General features: G+C 48.1%; 1 protein-coding gene across 2 annotated transcripts in view; it reads left to right on the forward strand.

Moving 5' to 3' along the window:
* Window positions 1-903: 903 nt before the first annotated feature.
* Window positions 904-22,555, forward strand: part of ADGRD1 (adhesion G protein-coupled receptor D1) — a 104,072-nt gene continuing 82,420 nt past the window's right edge. The window contains exons 1-13 of one of the 2 annotated variants that reach the window (XM_063173272.1): window positions 904-1,862; window positions 1,959-1,995; window positions 4,068-4,151; window positions 7,439-7,534; window positions 9,471-9,593; window positions 9,923-10,102; window positions 11,411-11,659; window positions 13,517-13,581; window positions 14,224-14,379; window positions 16,334-16,393; window positions 17,535-17,652; window positions 18,353-18,463; window positions 20,040-20,115. In XM_063173272.1, coding sequence (XP_063029342.1) covers window positions 1,794-1,862; window positions 1,959-1,995; window positions 4,068-4,151; window positions 7,439-7,534; window positions 9,471-9,593; window positions 9,923-10,102; window positions 11,411-11,659; window positions 13,517-13,581; window positions 14,224-14,379; window positions 16,334-16,393; window positions 17,535-17,652; window positions 18,353-18,463; window positions 20,040-20,115 — 1,424 coding nt within the window. In that variant the 5' untranslated portion in view covers window positions 904-1,793. The remainder of the gene's footprint in view (window positions 1,863-1,958; window positions 1,996-4,067; window positions 4,152-7,438; window positions 7,535-9,470; window positions 9,594-9,922; window positions 10,103-11,410; window positions 11,660-13,516; window positions 13,582-14,223; window positions 14,380-16,333; window positions 16,394-17,534; window positions 17,653-18,352; window positions 18,464-20,039; window positions 20,116-22,555) is intronic. The other variant, XM_063173273.1, reaches the window with a different exon arrangement.

Consider the following 22,555-nt stretch of genomic DNA (forward strand, 5'->3'; position numbering starts at 1 on the left):
GTGAGGGGCTGTGGGATGTGCAGGAAGGGAAACAGAAACGGTGTGGATGGAGAACAGCTGCAGGTAGAGAACATCTCCATACAGGAGAATAGAACAGGTACAGAACACCTCCATACAGGAAAATAGAACAGGTGCAGGTACAGAATAGCTACAGGTACAGAGTGTTGATAGGGAAATGCAGGGAAGGAGTTAACAGGGATGGAAAGCTTATAAAATTTTGTTCAAAATATTAGTTTTTCAGTTAATTTGGCTGAAAATAAAGAACTTAGAGAGAACTGAAAACAAGGCTTTATCACAGAAGACCAGATAAAATTAAGAATATCAGCTAGTTCTAGCTGCTATTTTTCCTTTACATGTAAAATGCCGGTTAATTGTGACATGGAGTGTAATTGGGAGACTCTCATAAAATACTTACATGTAATTATTTTTATTAAAACACGAAGCAAAGCAGCAACAGCAGCAGATTTTTCCTAACCGTGTGCAGCTGTGAGGACGCCGGTGCGATGAGGAATGCCTCAACTTGCCCAGCGATTTAAAGCTTTCTTCGGACAGAGTACAACATGAGTTTGTTGTTTTTTAATAAACAGGTGTCAGGTGTTGTTTTTAATAAGCAGGTATCAGGTGTTTTTACTAAGCAGGTGTCAGGTGTTTTTAATAAGCAGGTGTCGGTTCCAGGGTGTTTGAGCGGCAGGTGCTGGGTGTGGCCGCGATCGCTCCCAGGTGCGGATTTTGGGGAGCTCCCTCCATGCCGGGGCTGGGGCCGCTCCCAGCGGCGGGACCGGGACAGGAATGGATAGAAACGGACAGGAATGGATAGAAACGGATAGAAAGGGACAGGAATGGGAAGGAGCAGGGCGGGACGGGGCCGGAGGGCAGCGCTGACATCACCGCAGGCTGCGGGCTGGGGGAGCGGCGTGAGCGGGACGGGCGGGACTGCGCCGCTCCTTTCGGCTCATTTCGGCCCATTTCAGCCCATTTCAGCCCGTTTGAGCCCACCTGGAGCCATCAGGGAGATTTTCCCGGGGTCACAGGCAGCGCCTCCCGAGCTCCAGAGCGAGCGGAGCGGCGGGGAGCAGGGAGCGCGGACAGAAAGTTACAAACGAGATCTTTTCGGCTCGTTTCGGACCATTTCGGACCATTTCAGCTCATTTGAGCCCACCTGGGAGCCATCAGGGAGTTTCCCCCCGGGGTCACAGGCAGCGCCTGTCCCTGCAGCGCCTCGGAGCGAGCGGAGCGGCGGGGAGCACAGATCACGGACAGAAAGTTGCAAACCAGATCTTTTCGGCCCGTTTCGGCTCATTTCGGACCATTTCAGCCCGTTTTGACCCGCCTGGGGGCGGACAGGGAGTTTCCCCGGGGTCTCTCCCTCGGAGCGAGCGGAGCTGGAGCGCAGAAAGTTCAACCCAGATCTTTTCTCTTTGGCACACGCTGCAATAGGAGCGCTGGGCTCGGACAGAAAGCTCAACCCAGACCTTTTCTCTTGGGCACACGCTGCAAGAGAAGCGCTCGGCTTCTCGCCACGGGACAGCACAACTCCGGCGCTCGCCGCGCGTTTCCGTGAGTTTTCCTCCGGTCGCGGGAGTTTATTCGGAGTTAAATGAAGATACCGAGGGGCGAAGCAAGAAAACAGCGCTCGGAGGGTCTGCGAGGATATTTTGCCAGCGCTGAAGGGATGGACCTTTTGAACCTGCATGGAAAATGTCCCTTTTGATACCAACAGTCGCAAAGGAAAACTTTTGATTGGAACCTTACAGGAGTTTGAGTCCAGCTGCACTTTTAGCCTTGCGTAGACCATGGAGAGTTTGTTATCGCTGCTCTGTTGCCATTATTCCTTGCTGATTTTATTTCAGCAGAAATATCAGGTAATGCTGTGAGTCCCCGCAGCGCTGAGGGGTATTTGGACTCCTCGTAGCGGGCTCTGCCCGCCCGTGTCTCACTGTGCGATGTTTTCTGTGCAGGTGTACGGGAACCATTCCCAGCTCCCCAAACACCCAGGTAAGGAACGCTCTGCTTCCGTTTTCTGGCAACGTTCTTGAGTATTTATTGGCTTTTTTTGCAGTTTGTGGGGTTTTTTTTTTAATTCCCTTAGTACCCCAAAGAAGCTGAGCCCTTGTTTGAGTGCCAGCTTGTATTAAAAATGCGATATCCAAAGTGTCAGGCTGTCCCAGCCGTTTTGAATTCAACACCCCACCCACGGAATATTCTGGACACAAACACATTTGGAGAAAAATTCCTTGTGTTTGATACGTGGGAAAGTCCTATCCTCACTTTTCTTGCGTGTGAGTTTCTGAATCAGATCTCTGCACAGAATATTTCCCTCTCCCCCCCATATTCAGCATTTTTCAGTTTGCTGTGCCAGTTTGTTCACTTTGCTGTTCCCTGGCACAGCTTCAGCTCCTCTCCCCTCCTCCCAGCCTCACACTTGGGTTTAAATCAGTCACAGAGCAGATTAAGGATTTCTCATCTGTTTCCAATGTGAAAAAACTCCCTGAGAGCTCAGAAGGGTTTGTGTGTGCAACTGCAGAATTCCTCTGTTTATATAAATAGTGTAACCTCAAGCCTCGTGGTGGTGTGCAAGTACAGCTTTACTGCTTTGCCAGCCCCTGGGTTGCCTTTTTCAGCCGTAACCACATGTAATTACTCTCGAGTGAAAGGCAGAGCGACGGGGAGAGGCCGCGTCTGTTGGAGGAGTAATTAATGGCTTCTGCTCCACCGAAAAAAGAGAGTCCCGTTTCCTAAAAACGAGTGTCTGTGGCTTCTGGCTGGTGGAACAAAGGGGAAACCCTGCTGCCCCGAGCGGGGAGCGCCAGGGGCTGGGTTTGGGGTGCAGGGATGGATGCAGGCATGCTGCTGGGTTTGGGGTGCAGGCTTTGCTGCAGGGATGCTGCTGGCTTGGAACCAGCCCTGGGGTCTCTCCTGATCGGTGTCACTGCCTCTGAAAGGATTTTACATTCATGCCCAACAGGTGCTTGATCCAGAGGCCTCAGCTGAGTTGGGGTTGCCTGGAATTTTCAGTGTTGCTGTGTGTTCTTGCTGTGGGCGCTCCAAGGCTGCAGTGCCCTCTCCTCTCAGTGCCAGCTGTGCCCTTCTCTGCCCTCCAGGCCCCCAGAGGAGATGGAGAACCGCAGAACCCCATTTCCATCCCATTTCCATCCCATGGGACATCCCCAACCTGTCTGCGCTCTGCTCCCCTCCTGAGGGAAAGCCTCTATGGCAACGGCAAACACTGAGTTAGGTGGGCTAAGAATAGAGCCTGGATTAATGGACTCAGTTATGAATCATTTGTTAGATATCTCTGGTGTGGCTGACTTTGGAAGTGAGTCTGAGCAGTTCTTGTACCCTCACAAGATGCAGAACTCGGAGTTCTGTTTGCTCAGACCTGCAGTTGCCTCTTGGGAAGTTTAGCAATTTTATCAACTTTGCACTTAAAATAAAAAAAAAAAAAAAAAAAACAACAAAAATCTTAGGATTTCTCACCTCAGAAACTGTGCCATGAGGATGGAGACCATCAAAGGGCTCTACAGGGGGGCATCAGCCACTTTACTGAAATATGAATATCCATGATACCAAACTCTGGTGTGTCCAGGACAGGACAAGGACAGAGCAAACATGAAACAAGCAAAAGGGTTTGGTCTGCAAGGTGAGGAAAGGTGTGGGATGAGCCACAGAGGCCGAGGACACAGCTCCCAGGGCTCTGGGCTGTCCCCACTGCTCCAAACCTCAGGAGAATCTGGAATTACTCTGGAGTGACTCCTTAGCTTCGGTGGTGCTGCCACATTCACCAGCAGGGGTTCGGTCAGAGACTGTGACACCTTTCAGGTGCAATTAGAAGGAGAATCAGCTGGGATTCAGAAGCAGGTTTTCTGCAGTGGCTAATCAGTGATAAGGCTTTAATCTACTCTGCTGCTCTGATTTATGGCCTCGCTTGTGTGCCATGCCTGATTTACATAAAATATTTTGGTTTACTTAACCTTCTGACCTCTTTTACGGTTATTTTCTGTGGAGACTCGTTACGCACCTCGCTGCTCTTTTAATTTAATAATCTCCTGACCTGTGTTTCTTGGAAGGGTTCAAAGTGCTGGCATCAGCCTCCCACTATTGGCCCCTGGAAGACGTGGATGGGATCCGGGAGTTCCGCGACACCAACGGAGGTACCGAGGCTTCCCTGGCACGGCAGGGGCGCAGCTGTGTGCCTGTGGGAGATGGCACAGGGGATGGCACAGGGGCTCAGCTGTGTGCCCGTGGGAGATGGCACAGGGGATGGCACAGGGGATCAGCTCTGTGTGCCCATGGGAGATGGCACAGGGGATGGCACAGGGGATCAGCTGTGTGCCCGTGGGAGATGGCACAGGGGATGGCACAGGGGATCAGCTGTGTGCCCGTGGGAGATGGCACAGGGGATCAGCTCTGTGTGCCCATGGGAGATGGCACAGGGGATGGCACAGGGGATCAGCTGTGTGCCCGTGGGAGATGGCACAGGGGATGGCACAGGGGATCAGCTGTGTGCCCGTGGGAGATGGCACAGGGGCTCAGCTCTGTGTGCCTGTGGGAGATGGCACAGGGGATCAGCTCTGTCCATGCAGGAGATGGCACAGGAGATGGCACAGGGGATCAGCTCTGTGTGCCCGTGGGAGATGGCACAGGGGATGGCACAGGGGATCAGCTCTGTGCCTGCAGGACACAGCACAGGGGCTCAGCTCTGTGTGCCTGTGGGAGATGGCACAGGGGATCAGCTCTGTCCATGCAGGAGATGGCACAGGGGATTAACTCTGTATGCCCGTGGGAGATGGCACAGGGGCTCAGCTCTGTGTGCCCGTGGGAGATGGCACAGGGGATCAGCTCTGTGCCTGTGGGAGATGGCACAGGAGATGGCACAGGGGCTCAGCTCTGTGGCTCAGAGCTTGGGTTTTCCCCAGTTAATGTGTTTGCAGGGCTCCGATGCCCAAACGACGTTGTATTTGCGATCTCTGGTTTTTATGGAGTGTTCTCCGGGGTTTTATGGGCTGGGTGTGCGTGGCTGAGGCAATAAAGAGAGGAGGTTTATGATGCCCGGAGCCAGTGGGATCACGCTGTTATTGGCTGTTTGGTGCCTGCACAGCGTGCCCCGGGGCACTCGGGGGTCCCTGACTCTGCCAGCAGGGCACAGAGGGGGCTCTGCTTTGGTTGGGGGCAGTTCAATGAACCTTCATGAATGTTCATGCAGCTCTACACAAAGAAATGAGTGAGAAGTGTCCAGATGGGAGCCCACACTGTTCTGTCTGCCTTTGGGAGTCTCCTTATTGCAGCGTGAGCTGATAGAAGTTACACTCTTTTCCCAGCTGGGTGAAATCAGGAGGGATTTGCTGAGGCCAAGCCGTCCCTGCTGAGCCAGGGTGGGGATGGTGAGGACCCGGAGGGAATGGCCCTTCTGCTCTCTGGATGGGAGGTGCAGCCCCGGGTCTGCCCCGAGCTGTGCGGGTGTCCCTCATCCCTCATCCCTCGCCAGGAATGAGCTGAGCTCTGTCCCCTCTGAGGCTCAGGTCCCCAGAGCTGTGCCCTTGCAGGTGTGAGTGGAGCTGAGCTCTCCCCTCTGAGGCTCAGGGTCCCCAGAGCTCCCCAGAGCTGGTTCTGCCCCACTGACACCCTGGCCAGCCCCAGATGTGCTGCTGGGCATCCCCAGAGCCCCCCAGCGCCCCCCAAACCTTCCACCACGAATGGCAATGTCGATCTCTGACCTGTGAATATCCAAACCCCTTCACTGGAGAGGTGCTCAAGTGTTCTCAGCCCAAACTTTGACCCCTTTCCGCAGCATTTCTGAAGGGATGGAATTGCCTGACCAGAAATAGATGTGGGCAATGTTCTGCTTCCATTAGGAGCTGATGGCAGCATTCCCACTGACTGCAAGAGAATGATAATTTGGCTTACAGAAGTTGCCACATGAGTTCTCTAAAAGTGTGTTAAAGTAATTTTCTGATCCTGGACTCCACGTGGTTTCCAAATGAGTGAGGTGCTCCATATCTAGCACTGTCTTGGCAATCGCATTACAGCCAAGCTGTTTTGAAAATTAAATATATATAAAATACAGCTCTTGGAAAAGGACAATTGATGTTAGATTGTTTCTCGAATTTAGTTTAATTTTACTACACCAAAATTCAGGAATATTTCAGTGCCTTGGAAGACAGAAAGCAGAACAGATGAAGTTCCTGGTGCTCACAGGAGCAATCTCTTTGGACTCCTATTACAACATGGTGATAAAGTGGTTTATAAACGAGCCAGCTGCAGCACTTTGCTGAACACATTGGGTGGATTTTGTCCTGCAGTTCCTTGCAGGGGACCCCATAGCCAGAGGTGTGGGTCTCTGCAGTGCTGAATTCTCTGCAGCCCTGCCCTGGATGCTCAGGTTCCTCCCACTTGTTTACATTGTGCCTTATCACACACAGATATCGTTTCAGCTGCCTCCAGCAGGGGTTTTATCTATCTGATGTTTCACTTTGATATACAAGAAAAGTGTTCTTTATTGCTGTGATCTACTCCAGGTGACAATTTGCTTGGTGTGGGCTCCATTCTGATTACACAACTCTTCTGTTTATTGCAGAGTCTGCCTTGTTTTTCCACTCATCATATCATGCAATTATTTTCATTCCATGTTTCTCCTCTTAAATCCTTGAAGCACCATGATCTGTCTGTCACGTTAATCCATTTTATTTGTTGAAGTCATTGTGTGTGAAGCCAGATTTATATCTCTCAGAGCATTTGTGTGCTGAGAGTGTGGCAGCAAATTAATGCTTTGGAAATCTCAGCACTAGCAGCAATTGAAAGGAAACAATCAGCTCAGAATATAGCAAATAAAAAGAAAGTGGCCGCGCTCAGGTTTTTCATCTGGCCCCTCGATTTTAATGCATTTTTATCTGGAGGGTTTTGTGTGTGTTTTTCTTTTCCTAAGAGCATTTGTCTTTTTGTTCTGCGAGCTCAGTTGGTCTAAATGCCAAATCAATGTCTCTCCATCCACTTTCATGGGCTTTTCATCAGCCTTTATTTGCCTGCCCAGGGTAAACAATTACAGTGTGCAAGACACTGTTAAATTTTCAAAATCAGAGAAAAAAAACAGAGCATAAAACCTTATGGTCAGACATAAAAAAGTTTGATGTTTTCTGATATTTGGCTGGAGTTTCTTGTATTTAGATTTGTGCCTGTTGCTCTGATGTGCTCTGTGGGCACAAATGAGCAGAGCCTGGCTCATTTTTCCATTTCCAGCTGGGATTTTACAGATTTTTGTGCTCAGCACCTGAGGGGAGCCTTCCTGCAGAGGCTCTGCCTTCCCTGAGCAGGTGGAGCCGGGGCAGATTTCAATCAGCAGATCTGAGATTTGTGCTGTGTGAGAGATATGAACTGGCCAGTTCATTGCATTGTTTATTCATTGTTTGCTCATTTGCCTGTTTTCTTTTGTTGTTCCACCCAGCTCTAAGAATCCACAACTTCACTGTGCTTCCTCCCCATAACTCTACCTTTGTAAATACCAATGACTCTGCCTACTCTAACTCCTCTGCAACTGTAGGTGAGGAATCTCTGGTTTTTTGTTCTGCATTTCTCAGGCGTGGATGGTTCTTGTAACCTTGGATTCAGAGTGAACTCTGGGTTCGGGTTCAAGTGCTCATGTGGTGAAAGGGTATTATTATTATTATTATTATTATTATTATTATTATTATTATTATTATTATTATTATTATTATTATTATTATTATTATTACTATTTTGCTGTCACACACTGCTGGAAAAGCAGCCCTGCAGTATTACCTGCATTGCTGGGATTCTGGGAGAGGCATCCCCACCTGAATCCCATGGGAGGATGGACCCCAGGGGATCCTCCAAAACCTAAAGAAATTCATATTGCTTAAAAGAAACAGAGGTGACATTTCAGAGGAACATGTGAGAGTAAGCAGGTTAATTTTTTTCTTGTCTTTCAAGGCTGAAATGGAAAAAAAGCCCTCTGGTTTTCACTGGTTTATAATGGTTTTAGAGGACATGTTAAGAAAGACAAATGCAAGCAGGTTTGCAGAGCCTGGGAGTGAGGTGTTGTCAGTTGTGACAATTTTGGTTAACATGATAATTTATTTTGTTTTTTTTGTTTGGTTTTTTTTTTTAACGAGAAGCACATATAATAATATACATATAATAATATATATATATATATAATATAAAAATATAAAAATATATAAAAATATATATATATTAAAAATATATATATAATTTTTTTAACACCCACACACAGAAACTGCCAACTCCAGGCAGGATCCTGGCAGGCTGGGAAGCAGCTACAGCAGCTGCAAGTCCCTTAATTTCAGTAATTGCATTTGTGCTGTGTGGCTGCGATTGAGGTGTGGCCTGGTGCCCGCTGTGCCTCAGGTGTAACTCACATCAAAATGTCACAAACCCGACCTGGGGACGAGGATGGAGATGGCAAAGCTGGCACTTGGGCTGCTCACATAGCCACACTTCTACACTGCAATACTAAACCCACTGGTTTTTACTCTCTAGCAGTAAAAGTGTGCTGGCAAATGGGAACTCTATTAATGGTGAACTCCAAATGACCCTAATTCCTTCCAGCCCTCTCTTATCTGCTTTATAGACCATTTGCACAGTTCTCACATAATAAAGTGTGTTTAATTTGAGCATTAGAGAGAGACACCCATGGCAAGAAAGGGCTGTGGGAACAGGAATGTGCCACCTTATGGGAGCTTCCTGCAGAGGGAATTTATAGTTCAGGTGCCTTGAGAAGAGCTTGGGAATGCTTGATTTACCCCATAGTACACACTCACATTTTAAAAAGGAACTAAATTTTATCTGTCAGTTAGAGGTGGGGCTTGATGGCTTCTTCCTCAAAGAAGAGGGGAAAATACCTGAAAACTGGTATTTAAATAAGGATAATTTATTATCAGAGCATGTCTGAGATCTGTTTCTGGTTTTGTGTGCACCTTGTCAGGGATATTTCATTGAGTTGTTTCTCAGTGAAAATTCAAGTTTGATCACCAGCTTGCCCTTTCAAAAATGAAAAAAAGAAACGCTATTTTGTTACGTTTTAATTGGTGAAAGAATTTCTTTACTGGCTCACCCTAACATGGCAAGACACCTCTAGGAAGGGTCTGGCATTCCAAACTCTTTAAAGCATAAAGTTTACTCTGATTACTCTAAAATAATTATTTTTGGGTGTATGGGTTCTGTCAGTCTTAGTTAACCACAGAGCTGAGTGGGTATGAGTGCAATATTTACAAACTTGAAATAAAAGATGTGTCTTTAAAAATACAACAATGGAAACAAACAAAGAAACTGAACACACAAAACACCAAAAAGGAAAACGAACACAGAAAGTGACAAAGCCTTACAGTTGCACCTAGATAAACATCTGAGCTATAGCAGGCTGTTAAAATCACATTTACAGGAAGTTTGAAGCTTTCCTTTGTGTGAATGTTAAACTGGATTTGGTTTTGCTCTAGATATTGTAGAAGGGATGGTGAACAAAGGGATTTACGTGACTGAAAAGAAAGGAGTCACCTTTCTCTTCTTTGGGAGCTACAGAAATTCCTGCATCAGTAATCCAGAGGCGTGTGGGCCTGAAGGTGAGAAACCCATTCATTGTGATTGACTTTTGCTGCCAAACTATGTTATTCAATAATCATTGTTCCTTTCCTCCTTGGAATGAACTCTAAAAATGAGGCTTGACACTTTGCTGAATTCTGAGACAATTGAGTGTTGATTGCTGAAAATTTAGTCTTTTCCAGCTGCAAGTTAAATGAGAGCTGGAGCTCTGTTGATTTTAAAAAGGCCGTCCTGGTTGGTGCCAGCAGATGACCTGAGCTCAGAGGCATTCCCACCGCCTGTGCTCTGCACACTGGAAATCTTCAATTGCGCTCGGTTTCCTCATTCATCCTCCTCTCCCTCCCCTCAGGGGTGACGTTCTCCTTCTTCTGGAAGACCCAGGACCAGCAGGCCAAGCTTCTCCCGGCCTCTGGGGGCCGAGTGATCTCCAGCGGCTTCAGAATCTGCTCCAGCGAGGGCGAGGGCTCCGTGGAGTTCTACACCCGGGGCAGTGCCATGATGAGGTGGAAAGCGAGCTTCAGCCCACCAGGTAATGTTTCTATATTTAAAAAAAAAACAGATTTCTTTGCTGCGTTTTGCTTTATTCCTGCAGACAGAGGTGGTGAGAAGAGCACAACTCGAGGGAAGAGAAGGGGATGTACAAAAACAGCTGCAGACACCTCTGTGCTGGAGAGGGAGGGGTAAGGTGCCAAAGGAAAGCAGCGATGTGCAATAGAGCACTGACATGGCCAGCAGCCCTGGCCCAGCCTGCAGGGTGTCTGGAGTTGGCCCTCATTGACTCCCGTGGTTCCTGCATGTCTGGGTGGGAGCAGGAGCAGAGAATGCAGGTTCACTCCATGGCACCCCCGGGCTGCTCTCTGCTGAGTTCAGCCTTATTTGGAAACTCTCTGACTGCTCTTTGGTGCCTTCATGATGCTGCTTCTGTTGAGTGCCAGGTTTCCTGTGCCAGGCCATAGCATTAATAAACATTCTGGTATATCACATATCTCACTTCTTCTGTCTAAACTGTGCCTTGCTGGGGAGCACTAATATCTCCTGACTGGAACAAATGCTGGTCTTCCAGTAATGCTAATGGCATTCCATAAATATTTTCTGGCCCTAATTTGGCTGCCTGTACATTGTTAAAATTGGACTCACGGTAGCAGTTTCATAAACCTTAATGAATCAGTTCAGAAATCTTCTTTTAAGAGAAAAGCTGCAAATGGCAAGAATAATTCACACGTTTGTGGATTATCCAGTCCAAGTGAAAAGGAGTATTGTGGTTTCTGGCTCTCAAGCACAACAAGGGAACTGTGAGAACTTTAGAGTGGTTTATGTGCTTGCTGTCCAGCTCCTGCAGTCCTGGTGCTGCTCTCTCTGGGCTGGGTTTGAGGCAGGAGTGAAGAGCCCTCAGACCTTGGCCAGCAGCACCGAGCAGGGGAATTTATGGAGCTGCAGTGAGCCCAGGCTCAGGCAGGGCTGGGGGCATCCTGCCAGGCATGGGCTTCCCCAGGGGGGTGAGGATTCGTGGGCACAGCACCAGCATTGCATGGCTGAGCTTTGGCCTCCCTGGCAGCTCCATGGCAGGGAGAGTCCCACAGGGAGCTCTGGATGGGGCTGCCCCCAGCCCTGCTGAGCCTCTGCTGCCCTGCAGGTCCCCACTGGACCCAGTTTGGAGGCTCTGGAGCTGCCCCCAGCCCTGCTGTGCCTCTCCCCTGCAGGTCCCCACTGGACCCAGTTTGGAGGCTCTGGAGCTGCCCCCAGCCCTGCTGAGCCTCTGCTGCCCTGCAGGTCCCCACTGGACCCAGTTTGGAGGCTCTGGAGCTGCCCCCAGCCCTGCTGTGCCTCTCCCCCGCAGGTCCCTACTGGACGCACGTGCTGTTCACCTGGCGGTCGCGGGAAGGCCTGAAGGTGTACGTGAACGGCACGCTGAGCACCACGGACCCCGAGGGCAAGGTGTTCTACGACTACGGGGACGCCAGCCCTGACCTGCTGGGCACGGAGGGAGCGGCCCCGCGCTCAGTCAGCGGCGCCTTCGACGAGTTTGTGATCTGGGAGAGGGCGCTGAGCCCGCGCGAGGTGCGCCAGTACTTCACTGCCGCCGTGGGTGAGTGGGGCTGCGTGTGCCTCCTGACACCTGTGAGAAATGGCTGCTCGCTTTTCAGTTTGTGTTACACATGAATTAGCCAATTTGATTGATAAGGGGAATTTATTCCGTAATTAAAATACAGTTGTAAAATGGCCAAAGATCAGACCGGCGCTGAGCCCGCGCCAGTACTTCACTGCCGCCGTGGGTGAGTGGGGCTGGGGGCTGCTGGACAGGGCACCAGTGAGAAACAGCTGCTCACTTTCCATAGTTTGTGTTATACATGAATTAAACAGTTTGATTGAAAAGGAGAATTTATTCCACTATTAAAATACAATCGTAAAAAGGCCACAAGCAAAGATCAGATTGCACGAGGTGCGCCACTGCTTCACTGCTGCCGTGAGGTGAGTGGGGCAGGGGCAGGGCACCTGTCAAAAAAGGCTGCTCACTTTTCATAGTTTTCAGTCTTTAAAAGGTTTATGATGCTGTGCTCATGGTGGACAAAATGCTTTTGTGTTTGGCTGCTGTGTCTTTGACAACAGTGGAGGGTTACTATAACACTGTCCAGCTCCAGCTGCTGTTACTCGCCCTCTGTGATTAATGCAGCTCCACAGAAATGTTCTGCTGCCAAACCCCAGAGCAGCAGCCTTTCAAATTGCCCCCATTCATCAATATGTGTGCCCTGTCCCACTGCCAGGAGGGATGGCCCCTTTTTAACCCCTTTTTAACCCCGGTGGGCCCAGCACTGCCCTCGGACAGACTGGGAAGGTCCTTGCAGGGAACCAAATCCCGAGCAGGGCTCTGCTCCCTCTCCTTCCCTCTGGGCTGTGCTGGGGGATCTCTGGGCCCCAAATCTGATTCTGCACATCAGTGCTGGGAGCTCCCTTCTGAAACCCTGCTGACCCTCCCATTCTGCCAATTCCAGATTTTTCCAGAGCTGTGCAGAATTCTGCCTGCATCCCGCCCTTAATCCCTGCTGGTTTTCAGGAGGCTGCATCCCAAACTCCTTGATTTGTGCCTTGAGATGCTCATGCCGTGAGCACCTGTGACTTTACTGCAATTTCCATGGCATTAATTGCTCTAAGTTGATGGGGTTTTCTCCTAAACTCCAGGTTTTTTAGTGTCATGTTGAACTATCAGAATGCTGTGAAAAATAAACGTATGCCTCTTAATTGAAAGTGAAGCTGGATCTGTATTTTCCAGGGGCTTAGGAATTCAAATGTAAAGGGATGCCAGGTATATATTTTTTTTAATTAGACAGAAGAACTCCAAACCAACATTGCTTTAATGTGATCAGGTGTTTTGGAGCACCTGGGAAATGTGGCCATTTAATTTTTGGCTTTTCTCTTTAAAATAATAGACTGATTGGATTTTATAAAATTTCCCACTTAATGTATGAAATTAGAATATTCTCAGAGGAAGCAATGGGTATTACAATAGTAATGAACATAAGTAGAAAGGTTATGATATCTATTTATTGATTTTGGGGGATTTCTAGCAGGGTTGAAGCAGGGTAATGTGGTTTGACACAAGCAAATAGAACAGCCTGGTTTTTAATTGAGTGAATGTTCATGTTCCTTTTGGATCTGAGAGAGAAATGTGTCCTGTGCATGCAGCCAGTGTTGGATTGCACTGAGATTCCACACCCCTGGCAAATAATAACTCCTGGTCAGATGTAGATTAGAAGAAAATTTGATTTCTCTATCACAAGGCTGCGTGGCTACAGTACTGGAAATAAATAAAATCCACAGAACAGCAAATCTGTTGCTTTCAGTTGGAACTGATCCAGCCTGAGGCGGGAATTTATATATAAAATTATGTATCTGATACAAGAAATCCAGATTTGTAAGAGCCTCGTTTGTGTTTGCATTTCCCCAGGTGTGCAAGTCCTGCTCTCCTCAACACTGCCCTGGTCTCTGATGACAACCACGACAAGCCCTGCGGTAGGACAGAGCTCAGGACTTTTCCATAAAGGCAGAACGTGCATAAATCAGAGTTACACACCCTCCTCCCTGCCTGGTTTCTGTTAATGGCACTTACTTTCATACCTCTATTATAAATGCTTTTGGACGTGCACGGGCAGAAGTTTTAGCCACTGTGGGAAGGTGGGAACACAAAGGAAATTCCCTGTTAAATAAAATATTTACTATGTTAAATAATGAAAAAAAAGGTAGCAACTTCTGAAGTTTTGCTGTTAACTTTGAAAATATGGGAGGCTAAAAACCATTCTGATAATTTTCCTTCCCTTCCCTTCCTTCCCTTCCTTCCCTTCCTCTCCTTCCTTCTCTCCCTGGGCCCACACAGATAATTTGGGATGTCCTGTGCTGTTTTCTGTCCCTGGTGGAGGCAGTATGAATAATTTGGGGTATTCTGTGCTGATTTCTGTCCCTGCTGGGATGCAGTGTGAATAACCCATGAATAACCTGGTCTCTCCTGTGCTGATTTCTGTCCCTGCTGGGATGCAGTGTGAATAACCCATGAATAACCTGGTCTCTCCTGTGCTGATTTCTGTCCCTGCTGGGATGCAGTGTGAATAACCCATGAATAACCTGGTCTCTCCTGTGCTGATTTCTGTCCCGCTGCAGCTCCCCACGGACGCGTACCAGCCGGTCCTGGCAGCGCTGGGCCAGCACAGGGGCAGCTCCCCCTCGGCCCTGTCCCTGCTGGGGCACCTGCAGAACGTGTCCTGCAGCCTGCCCAGCCGAGCCCTGGCGCAGCACACGGCCCTGAGCCTGGCACAGGTGAGTGAGCGGCGCCCAGGTGAGCGCCAAGTGAATGGTGCCCAGGTGAGCGCCCAGGTACGTCCGGGGCAGCTTGAGAAGCCTCTGCTCACTGCAGACACCACCCGTGGAAAGAGCTGTGGCTCTTTAGGGAGCAGCAGGAGTTGAGCAGAGCTGAAATGTCTCTCTGAATGTCTGAAATCTCCCCGGGAATGTCACTTTATGCCTCTGAACCCATCCCGAGCAAGGAAGGCGCTGAGGGGGCTGGGTCTGCTCTCCCAAACATCAAAGACAAGAGGAAACGGCCTCAGGTGGTGCCAGGGGAAATTTCAGCTGGATTTTACCCTAAAATCCTTTTCTGAAAGGGTTTCAAGCACTGGGACAGCCTGCCCAGGGAGATGGTGGAGTCACTGAACCCTCTGAAATGGGCTGAAGGAATTTGTTTTGTCCAAGCCAATGCACAGATGGGAAAAAGCAAGCAGGTGTTTTCTGCAGGGTGAGCTGAGAACAGGGGCCATGGGCCACTAACATAAAGTTATAACAGTGCTGGAAAGCCATGGGCACTGACCTGAAGTTATAACATGACTAACACACAGTTATAACATGACTAACACACAGTTATAACGTGACTAACATAAAGTTATAACAGTGTTGGAAAGCCATGGGCACTGACCTGAAGTTATAACATGACTAACACACAGTTATAACATGACTAACACACAGTTATAACATGACTAACACACAGTTATAACATGACTAACATAAAGTTATAGCAGTGTTGGAAAGTGATGGGCACTAACACACAGTTATAACTGACGTGACGTTATAACAGTGCTGGAAAGCAATGGGCATCTAATTCCCTGATTTCAGCACTGCCAAGCCATTATTGCAGGAATCAGCTCTGGCCCCGCTGCTGATTGTTCCCCTAAGCCCGAGGGTAATTTCAGAGCGACAAGGGCGCTTTACTCAGACAAAAAATACAAATAAACCCTCTGCAAACCACGGCGACAGCGACTGAGAGACTGCGTTAAAAGCTGAGCATTTGCAAACTCTAAAGCTTGGATTTCACGGATCACAGTGTAATATGCAGCAAGAGCCCTTCTGAAAAGCTTTAATTCGTTGTTTCCTTTGTTTTCCCGGGATATTTCCCGGTGCTCTGGCCGCAGAGGGAGCAGCATCCTGCCCGTACCTGCTCCCACATCCCTGCAGTCCCTGCTGGGGCTGCTCTGGGTGCCACCACAGCGGTTTGCAGGCAGAAATTGGCCGTGATTATCCTTAGCAGAGCTATTTTGGGACGCAAATACGAGAGTCTGATCACACAGAGCAGCCTGTCATTTGCCTGATTGATGTGGGGCTCTGCATTGTCTGCAGCTAATTCTGAGAGACAGGCACCGAGGTTTTCTGTGCAGTTATCTCTGCCTGATCGTGCACGCCTCACAGCGCCAGGAAATTTGATTTAAGTGATGTGCAGTAAACTCTCTGATTACTGACACACGTTATAATGAATCGCTTCTGACAAGTCTGACTTGGGTTTGTTGTGTGGTGTCTTCCACATCTCACTGTGTGGAATGACTATAATCATTCTCTGAAGGCTTTTCAAAGGATGAGTTTGAGCTGGAAATGTGGGTTTTCCTTTTTAATTTTCAGTGCAGTTTCTGTGCTCCCTTTTCCCCTTCCATGCCAGCAGGATTCTGTCGCAGACATCTTTTCATGAAAATCTTTTTCTTGGGATTTTTAATTCCTGAGAAGCTGTGGAGCCTCAGGAACAAAGTGTAAACCTTGATTATCTGCTGCTGTGGAATGCAACAGGTGCATCTGTGATTGGCCTCATGTGCTTGTTTCTAATTAATGGCCAATCACTGCAATGGAAGTGGGCTTGGCATCCCAACATGGACCTGAGAAAATCCTGGCAGAGATCTGCCCTGCCAGGAGATGTAGCTGATCAATAAGTAATAGAGTTGTATTCATCTTTCAGGCGTTTTTGAAAGCTATTGAAGACTTCCTGTTGCTGTCTGACTGGATTGATGGACCAGAGGTAAGAGAAATGGGCTCAGATTGGTGATTTCCCTCAGCTGCACAAATCCACATGATGGTAACAGAAATGGTTGGCACTATTACTTCACTTTTTGGCTGTATGACTTATTTTATCATCTGTCACTGATGAAAGACCTGCAGGGTGAATCCAGAAATTTCCTGAGCTTTTTGCCTGAATGTTAAAAAACCACAGATTTCAGGACAGAGAGCTTTTAAACTGAGAGAAGGAGAAGCTAAAGCACAGGGAGGTGTCATTGAAGCCTAAAATGCTTTTGAGACCAAAGGATGTCTAATTGATTTAAGTTCTTAGGGTCAGATCCTTGCTCATCTCTGGTGTAAATGGATTTCAGATAAAACAGGTTTCATTTTCCCTGGAACATGCATTAACTCTGAGATTTCATGAATCAAGTTTCAGCCTGGAGGGTTAAAGTTGCCTTTATGCTGAGGAGCACTTGAATAAAGATGAAAGAAAGGCTGAGCTGCAGTGTTCTCAGCTGGTGCTCCGAGAAAGAGCTGGTGCCAATCTTTGGATATTGTCAGGAGCATTTCTGCCCAGTTGTGGCCTCATCCTGCTGAGTGCAGCTGGCTGTGGGGCAGCTCTCCTTTGGCTGCTCTGCAAATGTGCTGGTGTTCACAGGGTCTGAGGGTGAGGGAAGAGACGAGCGTCCGACTCCATGTTTAACAAGGCTGATTTATTATTTTATTATATATAGTACATTAAAACTATACTAAAAGAATACAATAAAGGATTTCATCAGAAGGCTGGCTAAGAATAGAATAGGAAGGAATGATAACAAAGGTTTGTGTCTTGGCTCTCTGTCCCAGCCAGCTGACTGTGGTTGGCCATTAATTAGAAACAAGCACATGAGCCCAATCCCAGATGCACCTGTTGCATCCCACAGCAGCAGATAACCATTGTTTGCATTTGGTCTCTGAGGCTTCACAGCTTCTCAGGAGGAAAAATCCTAAGGAAAGGATTTTCCATAAAAGATGTCTGTGACACACAAACATTTTGGGACTTACACTCTGGGTGGCCTTGGTTTGGGTGACGCCTTCTCCAGGGAGTGTGGGAGCCCCTGGGCTGGGCTCACGTCCGTCTGTCCGTCCCTGCTCACCGTGTCTGTGTGTCCGTCCCTCCGCAGAGCCCCGCCGTGCTCAGCAGCCTGATCCACACCATCGACACGGTGCTGGCTCACCTGTCCCTGCACCTGGAGGGGAACTCGCTGCCTCTGACCCTCGAGGGCTCCTCGCCCGTGGCAGGTGGGGCGGCACAGCTGGCACAGCTGGCACAGCTGGCAGGGCTGGCACTGCTGCTCCCCTTCTCCTGAACCCCTGAGCTCTCCTTGCCAGCACACACTCAGCTCCTCATCCCTCTGAGCAATGCCAAACCGAGTTTCATTTGTCACTGGAGGTGATGGGCTCTGGCTGTGCCTGGGCTTCCCCGGGCTTGTTTGAGGAGGAATTCAGAATCAGGGTTATGTGTGAAGGGTTCAGTAACGCTGTGCTAATGGAGTTAAATAGAGTTAAAGGGCCTGGAGCTCGTGTGCAGCCCCTGGAGGTTTGGGTGCTACAAAACCTTCATCTTTGCAAGGGTTTTGCAAGAGACTGAAAATGATAGGAATAGTCTTGACCTTTTTGGAGAATTTTATTTTACTGCGGGTTAGCATCTTGGCGCCTTAATTTGATCTGGCACCTTTGGATGCTGCAGGTGTCAGAGGTGTTTAATCTGCTCTGGCTGCCTGCTTTGCCTTTTGAGCCCCCTCTGAGGGGTGAATAACTGAACAGCCCCAGGCACCCATCACTGTATCACACCCTGGGGTCTCAGTGCCTGCAGGAGGGCTGCTCTGCCTGTCCTGGGGTTTAATACAGGAATATTGAAATGCAGCAGCAGCTCAGGGAGGGCAGCTTAAGCAGTCAGGGGCTGTGGGTGTGCTGATGTTTCTCTCTGGCTGTCCCACAGATTACGCCGTGGTCAAAATGCTCCCTCAGAGCCTGAACGTGTCCCACTATCGGTTCCCATCCCGGGGGCAGAGCTACATCTCCATTCCCAGCGAGGCTTTCCATGGGAAAGGTAAGGAAGAGATTGAAGACAGAACTGGGCCCGTGTGCACAGGGTATCCAAAATGATTTCGCTGCAGAACAGCTTTTGGGCCCCTCTGTTTTCCCAGGTAACTGATTTGATCCCTGTGGATTGCACCGAGCCTGAGGAAGCAGCAGCAGCCCTGTCAGGCTAACGAGCAATTAATGTGGTGCAGTTTTCATACTAATTGGATTAATATTGAATAATGGGGCTGAGCTACAGAGACCAAAGCCATTTAATTCTGACACATTTTCACATCAGAGAAGCCATAATTTCGTAATTATTCTTTTTAATTATCTGAACTGGATATTTTTAAGAAATTCTAGGATGTCAGGTCAGGTATTACCTATCCCTTCATGCAAAATTGGTCTTTTGTCTAAAATTAAGCTATAAAATTACATGTTTAAGCAATAGCAGCTACAGGAACAGAATGAAGATACAGACTACGCTCATGGCAAAAAGGCAGAGCTCAGAAATCCATACCTATGCAAAAGTTTTAAAAATCCCTAAAAGAAGCATGGCTAAGATCTGCACCTTTAGTCAAAACTCTAAAATAGCAATGTTAATTATCTGTGCTTTACTCAGAAGTCGAAGGAACCCATTTACAAAAGCGTCTACTTCCATTCTCAAATGTTTGAAAATGTGGCTCGTGTGCCCCAAATTCCAACCCACAGAATTCACCCACTCAGAGGTTTTCTGCAGCCACCTCTGGAGAGGGATGGTCGGTCCCTGCTCCATGAAGTGCAAAGTTAGCTGAAAATAACCTGCAGTGAGGAATTCTCTGCTAATTACTGACCTGTCTGCCTGATTGGGGGCGGCAGCTTTGTTTCTCTGCACTGGCAGGGGCTCTGGCTGCAGACTGCAAGTCCTCCCAGGTTTGAGTAACTGTAATTGCAAACCGACTTGTAAAGCCAAAATTAGCACATGAGGGGAGTTTTTCCCTTTCCCACCTCTGCAGCTCCTCACCATACGGGTTTTCTTTGATTTTTCTAGAACACTGTCGTGCTTTGTTTTAATGTAATATATATAATAAAATAACAAATCAAACCTTCTGAAACACGGAGTCAGATCCTCGTCTCTTCCCTCACCCTCAGACCCCTGTGAGCACGGTCACAGGGCAAGGCAGAGCTCTCAGTGAACAGGGGCTGCAGCCCTGGAAGGGTTCTCCTGCCTGGCACTGCTGCCCTGAGGATAACCCTGTTATAGGGTATAACCCTGTTATAGGGTATAACCCTGCTCTGAGCAATAACCCTGTTATAGGGTATAACCCTGTTCCCTGTCCCTGTTATAGGGTATAACCCTGTTATAGGGTATAACCCTGTTATAGGGTATAACCCTGTTCCCTGTCCCTGTTATAGGGTATAACCCTGCTCTGAGCAATAACCCTGTTATAGGGTATAACCCTGTTCTCTGTCCCTGTTATAGGGTATAACCCTGCTCTGAGCAATAACCCTGCTCTGTGCAATAACCCTGCTCCCTGTCCCTGTTATAGGGTATAACCCTGCTCTGAGCAATACCCCTGCTCTGCTCCTTGCTCTGGGGAATTAACCCTGTTCCCTCTCCACAGGCTGCATCACCATCGTGGGCCTGCTCTACCACAGCATGCATCACTTCTTTGACAACATCAACCCCGAGGACACCAGGTGAGTGCCTGGCTGCTCAGGTGGCAATCCAGGCTGAGCACACTCAGGTAACCCCCCAGCCATTCCCAAAGGGCATTTCCCAGCGGTTGCAGGCTGTGCTGCTGGCTGTTCACACTCAGGTGATCCCTAAATGCCATTTCCCAGCGGTTGCAGGCTGTGCTGCTGGCTGTTCACACTCAGGTGATCCCTAAATGCCATTTCCCAGTGGTTGCAGGCTGTGCTGTTCCCTGCCCTGCTCTCTCACAGGTGGCTCTAAGGCAGCTCTGCCTCTGCTCTGCAATGTTTTGTGCTCACGTGAAGAAATTGGGGCCATAACTAAGCAGAGCCTGTGTTTTCTAAAGAGGAGGATCAGTGCAATTTGTTAGGGTAATAAGATGTAATCTCAGTTTTTCAAAGGGACAAAGAGAATTACAGTGATGCTGGCTCAGGTCAAAGTTTACTGAAGATGCTGCATGTCAAAGCTCTTTATTTAAAGCACTGTCAGACCCTGGGGCTCTGGTACACAAAAGGAACAGATCTGTAATTTTGGAGTGCATTCCCTGAAATCTGGGGGCAGGACAGCCTGGAGATCCATTCCTGCTCCCCTGAGCTGGGTTTGATTTCAGCACTCATTTTCAGAATCAAGGGTCTGCCCTGTTCACAATTGTAAAAAACCACACAAAATCGCTGGCAAAGAAATGTTTCCTACATTTCTACAATTAACTCAAACTGTAATGTCTGCAGTATGTCATGCACTGTGAGATCTTGTCCTTAAACCTGTAGATGCAGGTCTGCCCAAACCAGCATCCAAAAAGGTAATAATTCAGGGAATGCTGCATCCAAAAAGGTAATAATTCAGGGAATGCTGCCTTAGCAATTCTTCCTCTGTGGAGCCAAACCCCAGGTACTCAAAGATGTTTTAAAATAAGTATGCACTTCTTTTCTGCTTGCTTTTCTTTTTTGTGCCTACTGTTATAACTTCTTTGCATACTTTTCAGTAGAATATTTTTTTCCTTTCAGAGTAGTTTGTTTTAGAGAATTTCTTTTGTGTTCCTTCTACCACTGGGCTACTTCCACACCTGTAATTTGAAACCCAACCTCCTTCTTTTCTTGTGGTGGAAAACCAAAACCAACACTCTTGGAGCTTTTGTGCTGTGCAGACACAGAGCTATTTTCAGGCTCCATAAATACCAGTTTCCGAGGGGAGCAGCTTTTGATTGTTCACCCAGAGAAGATGAAACCCAGCAATGTTTGAGCCCATCCTGCTGCTGCTCAGGGCAGCTTGTGTAAACGTGGGGCTGGCACCAGGGCCAGGGTGAGGAAAGGTTTTGCAGAAACCCCATTCCCCAATTCTGGCTCTGCAGGAGCTCCATTCCCCAATTCTGGCTTTGCAGGAACTCCATTCCCTGCTGCTGGTGAGGGTTTGTCACACTCCAAAATTCACCAGGGTCTCTGAAGGGAAAACAAGCAGAGGAAGGGTGTGGGAAAAGCATCCACGTTCCTAATCTGGGTAGGAATAACCCCAAACTGCTGGATAATGAGTCTGACTTCACAAGTCCTTATCTAAACTCCATGCTCTTAATCTGGGTAGGAGAAACCCCAAACTGTTGGATAATGAGTCTGACTTCACAAGTCCTTATCTAAACTCCATGCTCTTAATCTGGGTAGGAGAAACCCCAAACTGCTGGATAATGAGTTTCGCTGCACCAGCCCTTACCTAAACTGAAATTTGCTGTATCAGAGCAGCAAATTCTGCCTCAGATGAACAAGTCCCATTCCCATGCAGGTTTCTGGGAGCAGAAGTAATCTCTGGTGCTGATGGGTTTTTAAGGTCAGAACTGAAGGGTTGTGCTAAATGAGTTCTGTTCTGTGACAAGGAGCTGAGTGCAGTTATTTCAGCCTCTGACGTGAGGGTTTTGGGGTTTTTCTGAAATAAAAACAAGAAACCACTGCAGACAGGTGGTGGGTGCAAACAAGGTGGTTTTTCATTTGTTTCAGGCTGGCCCTTTCCAGGTGGGCTGTGTTTGGGAACCCAGGCTGGTGGTTAATTCACCCAGGCTCACATTTCCCTGGTGAAACCCATTAATCCACTGCTCAAGGCACAGATGACAGCAGTCATTTATTTAATCCTGCACTTTGGTACTGAGAGGGTAAAAAAGTCTACCCTGAAACCCAGTGGATCTCAGTTACTCCTGAATGTGTGAAAATGCCAAACTCACAAGTTTTACCTTAAAATAAGGGTTCTTATGTACTGCAAAATGACTTCCCCCTAGAATAAATTCATTTCCAGTCTAATCAGCTGTTTAGTCCAGTTCAGCTGTGTGTGTTGTGACCTGTCTTTCTCTCCAGCAAATCTAATTGGACATAATCTATTTTTCAAGGTAAAGCTATAAATCACCTCTAAATACATTCCTGTGTTTATTTTGTGCAGTTTGTCTGTGCGTCTCACACACTGATTTAT

Source organism: Melospiza melodia, chromosome 20 (assembly GCF_035770615.1).
Source record: "Melospiza melodia melodia isolate bMelMel2 chromosome 20, bMelMel2.pri, whole genome shotgun sequence".
In the NCBI taxonomy this organism is placed as follows: Eukaryota; Metazoa; Chordata; class Aves; order Passeriformes; family Passerellidae; genus Melospiza; species Melospiza melodia.